This window comes from Trachurus japonicus, chromosome 12 (assembly GCF_045865225.1).
Source record: "Trachurus japonicus isolate A0001 chromosome 12, Traja_1.0".
Lineage (NCBI taxonomy): Eukaryota > Metazoa > Chordata > Actinopteri > Carangiformes > Carangidae > Trachurus > Trachurus japonicus.
Window position 1 is genome coordinate 28,911,997 of NC_140918.1, and position 9,545 is coordinate 28,921,541.

General features: G+C 41.4%; 1 protein-coding gene across 4 annotated transcripts in view; it reads left to right on the forward strand.

Annotated features, from left to right (window-relative positions):
- The window catches only part of mbd2 (methyl-CpG binding domain protein 2), a 45,918-nt gene that overhangs the window by 1,284 nt on the left and 35,089 nt on the right, over positions 1-9,545 (forward strand). For all 4 annotated transcript variants that reach the window (XM_085794185.1, XM_085794186.1, XM_085794188.1 and 1 more), the window contains exon 2: positions 4,785-4,944. In XM_085794185.1, the coding sequence (XP_085650311.1) occupies positions 4,785-4,944 (160 nt within the window). The remainder of the gene's footprint in view (positions 1-4,784; positions 4,945-9,545) is intronic.

Genomic DNA, 9,545 nt, shown 5'->3' on the forward strand with positions numbered 1-9,545 from the left:
TAGATTAAAGGTCCAGTGTGTAATAAGGTTTATTGGCAAAATCTGAATATACTTCCCCAAAATATATTCGTATAAGTGTATAATCGCTATAACATAAAATTTGTTCGGTTTTCATAGCCTTATCATTACTCTTATACACATAGCAAGGGTCTTGCTTTAGAGAGTGCCGCCATCTTGCGCCGCCATGTTTGTACGGCAGCCTGAACGGAAAATCCAGCCAGCCAGAGAGCACGTTTCATGAGTTTTCACAAGTTGTTTTGTTGGAGGCCACCGTCTCTTTGCCGACGGGAGGGGTGAGTGTGAGCGAGTGAATGAGCGCTAGATATCATGATTTTCCCCCCATTTTACACACTGGACCTTGAATGAAGACTATCTGACACACATACACACACACTGTGTAGGTAAACCTGTCACGAATTATAATACACAGAACCGTATCACACATCCTGACACAGAGATGTGATGATAAAATAACCAAACGTTTGCCTTGACGGGCCTAATATAGTTGTTATTTAGCCATGTAGTTATCAATAAAGTTTGATAAAGTCAGTCAATGATTGGCCTGTGAGTGACTCAGTCACTCATCATGAAGACTGTTACAGGGAGAGGTCAGTTCAAAATTACAGTCAATACTGAAAGCTTATTACAAATTCATGCAAACCTTTAAAAATAATATCATCATCAATGTGTTGAAAGTAGTATGCACTGTTTGATTTTCCTGTAGTGCCTTCGCATGATTAGTGTATCCACCTTTTTCCGAACGTCAAAAACGTAGCCTGTTTTGCCGGTTATGCTCTTCTGGTGGAATTTTATGTTTACGTTTCCATGGTTTCGGTAGTCGAGGTAAATGTTCTTTTTTTTCAATGAAAATCTGTAAAACGCATGGATCATCACCTGCTTTTAACAATGGAAATTGACATCCGTGTTAAAAGCCCGCGTTAATAGATTCATGCGTTTACCGCAACTATGAAATGTAAACGTACAATTCCACCGGAAATGCAAAACCGGCTTCAGGTTTTGACCATAGATGACGTTCGGAAACTTGTGGATATGAATAATTACCAGTAATTTCATTCTGATGTCACAACAGACCACAAGTGTAGCGGTGCTGCAGAGACGCCTCGGCCTACACATCATGTTCTCAATTCAATTCTGTTTTATTTGTCATTTTAATGAGAAACCATTTGTTTAACATGGGAGCGAAGCCGTTCTCCCTGTCATGTTGTATGCAAAGATAAAAGAGATAAAAAGACGGAGACATGTTTAAAACAAGACAATAGTTCTAAAATTCTCCATAAAGAAACACATCTGCTTCAACACTCAATAAAAAAATCAGATTACTGTTGTTTTTAGATTTACTTTCTTTGAAGGTAAAATGCAAAAGTGAGTCAGGTGACCCCTGCATCTGATATTAGGCTATGACTCATATTGCAATTGCAACATCTGCCATTTACAATGATATTTTTGGTTAATCATTCAGTTTTGAAAACTGAAACTGATAGTGTGTAGTCTGCCTCCTTCCTGCTTATTTCAATAGTAGTAACTAGTATGTAGTAAGCACAGTAGTAGTGGATCTGTATTACTGTGATTATTTTGTCTTTATCAAAAGAATGACTTTTTAAAAAATGATATAGGAATATATCATTCTGATATGTTCAGGTTGCAGTCTTTATTCTTTATGCGCTTGGTGCAGGTCACGTCAGATTTGATGCAGAGCCCTGTAATGTTTGCGTGTCTGTGTGTCAGTCGGCCTCCCTGTGGGAACACAGGATGTCCAGCAGCAGTGCAAAAGCAGAGCAGATCAACTTATGAAGTTTTTGAAGCTTTGTTTTTTTTTCTTTCCCGCTGCTTTCTGTCCCTTCACTCATCGCCGTCGCGTTTAATGGAAGAGGAAATGTGGCTGTGACTATACCGTGAGCCATCTCCTGTTTTCAGAGGCTGCGTGGCGTTCAACATGTCGCTGCAGCGAGCGCTCACACACTCTGACTCCGACAGATTATCAGCTCAGAGTCAGAGACGCGTGCCGCCCGCCGTGGTCCAATCCCCGGACCTTTAACATGAAGGGAGATCAGCAATTCAAGGCCGAGACTTTACTTTCAGTTTGCTTTGTAACGTGACTCATCAGCACTTCCAGTAAGGAAACCAGTCAGCAGGCCGACTTACTGGAAGAGCAGCAACACCCTGCTGAGGCGCCCGCTGGCCACCGTTTTACAAACTCATGCTCTTCTCACCAGGAACCATGTCTCTGTTCAAAACCACAGAGCTCAGATTCACACATCTCAAATATAGTCTTCACAAGATGAAAGACATGATACACACACACACACACACACTGGCAGTGCCTGTGTGTGCTCTTGTTCTGTCTCTGTGAGGACTCGTCTCAATTTAAGAGTTGTAGAGGAGCCGATGACACGCTGTAGGCTCCCCCCACTGTCAGCCGTTCAAAACTTGATTTTAAAGTCGATGTTAAAATTAGACATGGGTTTAGGTTTTGGAGTGTAATGATATATTTTGCACTCAGCAGTATAGCAGTACCAGTGGTGTGTGTGTGTGTGTGTCTAAGCACGGAGTAGTGAATGAGGAAGTAACGGTAGCTGCCAGTGTCAGATGTGATGTCATACATGACTGATCTCCTCAGAGAACTGAACCAGACCAGTGGGAATTGAAATTCTACTGGTTTGAGTGTGAGTTCATGTTCACTGCTACAGGTGGGCATAAGCAATGAGTGAGTCGATGTCTCTCAAGTCTCAGTGCGCTACTTAAAGTAACATTGCGGAGTTTTTCGGCCTTAAAATAATGTTTCCAGACTCATTGCAATGGTAGAAAAATGGTTAATAGGATGAATCCGCAATGTTGCTTTAATACGAAATAGCAAAAGCTGCAGCGAGCACAGTAATTGCACAACCAGTAATTAGTCACTGCCGTGGTGACGGACAAACAGGTGATAGCCAAGTGATGTCCCTGAAGACCGGCCTTGATGGGGGGTCTGACACATTGATTTTCTTTTGCATATTCAAGACTCCAGTCTGCCCCTAAATGGGTTTTTCATCTACGTTGTGCAACCAGCAAATTTAGCTTCTGAGAGCATCTGGTATCTGTCGTTACAGGTGGCAGGCCAATGTGTGTGAGAATCGTGAATGAAAAGGAAATAAGAATATTTGCTTTGCAAGTTGATTTACGGTGTGTGCCTCTAAATGTTCTGCTTGTGCTCCTAAGATTTTAAAGGGATAGTTCAACATTTTGGCAAATTGGCCCATTGCCATAATCCCTATAGTTTTAGGAGTAGGTTCTTTACCTTTAATTGTCGGTGCAAACTGTTTTTAGAATGGCGGAGCAGAGCCGCAAGCTGCTCAGAGCTACGCTACGGAGGCTAATGACATTTCTTGGTTTCCCTCATCAAATACACAATCCAACAACTCCAAAACGCTCCCGTGGACGGAAGTTGTGACCTGCACATTCACCACACTATGAAATAACACATAGTTGCATGAATTTGCCTCAAAAACAACTCTATCTCGTAACGTTCCGTTATTATCTCATAGCGTGGTGAATGTGCAGGTCACAACTTGTCCACCAGAGGACATTGGATTGTTGAGTTTTGATGAGAGAAACCAAGAAATTCCATGAGCCTCCGTAGCGTAGTTCTGAGCAGCTTGCGGCTCTGCTCCGCCGTTCTAAAAAAAGCTTATACTGACAATTAAATGTAACGAACCTACTGCTGAAACTATAGGGATTGGCAATGGGCCAATTTGCTGAAATGTTGAACTATCCCTTTAAGTTAGGGGCCACTGTGCTACTAGGAAAAAACTTTGAACATGTGAATTCAACTAATTTTGTCTATTTGTTAACGTCCTCAAAACACAGACTACCTTTTGCTACCTGCTGTGACAGTATGTTGTCATGGATACATGACAAACTTCCATTCATACTTGCCTGATGCGGAGTGATATTTAAGCAATATATCACGACAGGCCGTGGTATATGCTCATTATACCACGGCTAAGGGGCGTTGATCGGCCCGACGCGAGTTACGAATAAAGGCAATATAAAAGAGGGATACGCAATCAATTTCATGTAGTTTTATTCAACCAGAAATACATATTATCCAATAAAATAGCCTCACTGTGAAGTGAGACGTTAGCTCCAAGTTAGCTCTGCAGCTCGTCTTTTCCTTTTATTCCTTTCCTTCTCCTTTTTTTCAGGTGAAAGTCACTGCTCAGTCCCCTCTACCATTGTTAACCCTCCCCGGAGGTGAAAGTCAACCTTAAACATGTGAATTCAACTACTTTAGTCCGTTTTTTAACATCGTAAAAACACAGACTGTCTTTTACTACGGACTGCAACAGTCCGTTGTCATGGATACATGACAACAACTTCCATTCATACCAGTCATACGTGCCTGACGCGGAGTGATAGCCTATGCTGTGATAAGGCTTTAGAATACTAGCCGTGATATGCTCATTATATCACAGTTAACAACCAATCAGAATGCCGGATTTCACCTTTCCGTTTTATAATGAAAATTATAATGCTATTGTTTTTGAATTACATTACCATTAGTCCCCTACAGGCTTCCATAGAACTCAACAGGCAGGGGTAAAGTTGTCAGTCAGCTATTTTAGTGAGGCTCCTGTGTTTCAAAGACCTGCTTATATCCACTCATTTGGGGGTCAAAGGTCATAGAAAGCTGTGGCCTTCCGCTATCAGTTAAAACATGTTTGATTGTCCAACAACTAAAAATATCTTCTTCTCCGGATATCTGTCTGACTCCCTTCTCTCTTCAGTCCCTCAGGGAAGAAGTTCAGGAGTAAGCCTCAGTTGTCCCGTTACCTTGGCAACACAGTGGATCTGGGATGTTTCGACTTCCGGACGGGGAAGATGATGCCTGGGAAAATGCAGAAAAACAAACAGAGGCTTCGGCACGACCAGCTCAATCTGGCCAAGGTAACGGGGGAGGGATCACACCCGTAGTGGGGAGGAGGAGGAGGAAGAGGAGGAGGAGGAGGAGGAGGAGGAAGAGGGGGAGGGGGCCGTGGCTTTACTGTGGTCGCCTTCTCCGCTATCAGATTATCAGATTAACGCAGCTCTTCCTGCAACAGGTTGCTAGTTCAGCAGGTCAGTGGACAAACATCCACAGCAGAGGAGGCTGATGTGTGTCTGAACTGTGTGTCCACAGCGGTGTTGGGAAAAGCAGCTCTCTAGAGATTACTGAATCACTAGAGTCAGTCCATTCAAAAGAATTTGTTCAAAACGTCCGCTCACCGAATCGTTCAGTGCTTGGCGGCAGCCCTGACTGCACGGTGCATAGTCTGACTCCCTGAACTGATACGCAGCTGAATGATTCATGACTCAGTTCATGCATCAGCCCTGAGGCTCACAATCACTCTGCAGTACTGAACATACTGATACGCTCGCGAGTACAGACATAGAGTGTGCCAGGGTTGACGTCAAAACCCGGAAGTTTAGCATCACACTGGTTCCCGGAAAAGAAAGTGAATTGGATTTTTGCTTTTGGATTATGTCAGAAAATAAGATCTATGGCTAACACAGGTACATGATACTTAGAAGTTTTATTCAGCGAGATAATCTTCACATATGAACACCCTTTCTACCGTATTTAAAGCTTAAATGTGATCGCCAAAAGTAAAAAGATAATGTTAGGCTTTAACTGACTACTACACAGTCGCAGGACCACCACTAAGCTTTCCACTGATTTCAACTGATTTATTTTAAAAACATTGTATAATGGGGAAATAGGACTGTTTTTACTTGTTGAAGAGCCATACAATAACATCCATAAGAACACTCTGGCCTATTCGGAGGTGATGACGTTTAATGTCCCCGACAAGGTTTGTTGTCATATTGAGCAACTTATTAGCAACCGCCTTTTTACGACACGTGAAAGCTCCAAAATTCACAAGTAGGGTATGTATATGCACTGACTTGTTTTATGTCGTAGAACAAAACCTAAAAGTCTTAAGCTTTTGTTAACCACAGACCTAATTTGAGGTATTTTACCAAAATCCCATTCAGAAAATGTATTGACTTTTAGACGAGGGAACAGAAGTGCTAAAAACGCTAACAGCGTTCCATACTCTATTTATGAGCGGCATAACGACACGTTAGCGAACGGCACAACGCTACTTTCGGTAGCACATTCAGTAAACGACACGCTCATGAACATGTGGTTTACTGAATGTGCTACTGAAAGTTCGTAAGCGACATAACGACACCTTCACAAATGTGTGGTTTACTGAACTGGCTACTGAAAGTAGCGTTGCGCCGGTCGCGAACGTGTTATGTCGCTTTCAGACTTTCTTTTTTACTGACCGTGCTACTGAAAGTTCGTGTCCTGGACACTCGCTCTTGTTCTGGTGGACAGTAACAAAGTAAATTTACTTGAATACTGTAAATACATTTCTGAGTATGTGTACTTTACTTGAGTAATGTTTTGGGGTTATACTTATTACTTTCACTTCACTATATTTATAGGACAAATATTGTACTTTTTACTCCCGTACGTTTCTATTGGTGCTCTCTTTACTCACTAATTGCTCTTATGTCAGCTGATGATTTTTCTCTCTTTTTTTGCTAATTTCTGATACCAAAGAAAACGAACTGTTCCAGCTGATTGGCGTATGGTATGGTTTGCCGTATTGCCGTAGCTGTAGGACATCATGCTCCTCCGTGCTTGAGCAAGTACAGAAACAACCTCTGCGGTTCATGTGCGATCGCGGTGTTGTTTGAACAATGGCTTCACAGAGAATATGAATAGAGATTTTCACAGACTTGACTTTTTTCTTTTAATTTCTTTTGTTATATGTTGGCTGCTGACAAAGATACAGGAAGTGAAACAAAGAAAAGGCTGCAGAGTTCAAAGGGCCTTGCCGCACACCAATTGAAATGAGTGATAAGACATGGTTTCAAATTTGTCTCAGCCAACATAGAGATTTTGTTCATAAAGAAACATGATGGAGCAGAATCTGCATCAGTATCTTCTTGAATGTACTTACTATGATGGAAATGATGATTACAGTGAATACTGAAATGATGTTTTAAGCACTTTGAATACTGATTTTTTTTCTTTTAGTAGTTTCACTTAAGTTATATTTTTGACTAAGCTACTTTATTGGAGTAATATATGACGAGGATTACCGGTACTTTTACTCAAGTGATGAAGTTGTGTACTTTGTCCACCTCTGCTGTTGTTGTGGGTGTTTACTCTGACTTGTTTTGGTCTTGTGAGTCCTCTGATCCTGATTGGGGCCATGGGAAGTCTAAACACTTTGTTCTAAACCCTCTGAAGAAAATGTGCAGGGGGAAAAACATGAACACACACACACACACACAAAACTGAGACGAGCCTTAGGTACATATTCAGTTGGACTTCCGGGTTTCGATTCAGCCTTGTCTTCGCCCTGTAGACATTTTGACTCTGGTGTGTCTCTTGGTCTTGTGGGTGGTTGGGTTCTGACTAACCTCTAATTTGTGGACGTTTGACCCTGTGGGTGTTTTGACTCAGAGTTGTCCCTGTGACGTGGATGTTCTTCGTCCAGTGGTTGCCGTGGTCCCGACCTATACGTACATTTCTTGAATCTGTTTTGACTTTATACTCGGCCCTGTCTATTTAATTGCACCCTGTCTCTTGTATACGCTCCTGGTCTAATCGATGTTTTTACTCATACGTGTCTCGGTTTGGTTCTCAGCCCACGCTGTCGTGTCTCATGTGTCTCATGTGTCTTCGCTCGCTCGTCCCCGCTCTTGTTAGTGTACGTCTAAACACTCACAAACCTCAAGTGTTGTGGGTATATGTTTAGTTTAGTTTAGCTCGGCCTTTGGTTTGACATAGCATCTCATTGTGCTTTGTGAAATTACAACTCAACATACAGTACAGCAACTAAGATCCAAGAAAAGGTTACAAAACAGAAATAAACAAATCAAACTAAACAAATAAATAAATAAATAGACTGTCAGACTGAAAAGGTGTAGGCTGAAGCAGCTTATTCCGCCAACCCTATCACAAAACAGGCTATGTGACACTTGCAATCTTCTGTTTCATTTTTATCAATAAACAAACAGGGTCAAAAAGGCTCCCTAGCATAGAAGGTACCACAGTTCATTTATACCTACTTTTATTTATTCATTTATTTGTAGATATTGAGCTGCATTTTTCAAATTCATTTTCCAGATTGCTCCACAAGTTGACAGGTTTTTTTTTTTTTTTCTTTTAACATTTTCTGAATACAGTCTGGCAGCATAACGTTGTTTTTGAACATGCTGTGCAGTATTGAAGCCCACCAGTGCCTTGAATTTGAGTTTTATCAATAATTGGTTGGTTGGTTGCTTATAGTCTGCTTTTTTATGATTTGTATAGGGGTGCACCTAATGGCATTTTTTGGCCGAAGCCGAATACCGAATAAAATCAAAACGCTTGGCCGAATAACCGAATAATACCGAATACCGAAAGTGGTTATAAAGTTTTTAAATAAAATATTTTTTTAAACTTAATTTTCAAAGAAAGTAAATGTTTATTGACTATTCTGACAGTTTTTGAATATTCCAGTTGCCGTTGCTAATCAAAAAAGCACAACAAGTTATATAAAGTTTTTAATTTAGGCCTATATCGACCCATTATGAGTGCTGAAAGATCTATGCAAGTACATTCCAAAAAAAACCAAGTGTCTTTTAAAACAGTGGTTCCTAACCTTTCTTGGTCAGATTTTTTTTAATTCATCAATTAGGCTGCTAGACATTTCAGGCGATCTCATTTGAATTTCAGGCGACCCCACGTGGGGTCCCGACCCCAAGGTTGGGAAACACTGTTTTAAAAGCTGTCGCCACGGACGGAGTGGGCGACATGCTGGGACGAGGAACTTTCGTTTTAACTGCTGCAGCCGTCTCTCCCTCTCGTACTCAGCATGCTGTTCAGGGTGTTTGGTTTTTAAATGATTAATTAAAAAGGCGCGTTCCTACAGGAACGGTCCCCTCACTCGGCCCTCTCAGTGGCCTTGCTTTTCGCTCATTCCACCGAAGGCCGATTGTTGCTTTTTTTGCAATATTCGGCCGAATATATTCGGTTACCGAATATTCGGAGCATCCCTAGATTTGTATTAGTCTTTTTTGGAGTAGGAGGATTGGTTTTGTGATTGTTTCATACAGTATGTGTGTCCCCACACTTAAATACAATAAGTTATTAGAGACTACAGAATCTTTAGTGAGTTTATTGTTAGGGTGTTTTGACATTGAAATGCAAAATTGCAATTTTTGATGTATATGTGGCTTCCAGTATGCACTTGGCCTGTGGGTGTTTGACCCAGCCTCGTCTTGGATGTCACATCATTGGTTGAGATGATGACAGTATATAAAGTGTTTGTTTTGAGCACTAGTCCACCACAGCCCTCCAATTAGCAGCATTGCATTTATCTTTTCCAGCTGCGTTTACCTTGCATGGCTCAACAAACCTCACTGTGAGGGGGACCGGACTCATTAACATGTTCAGGCATCCATCTAATTAAATTTGGATGATCATCCAACCTGTGTCAGCT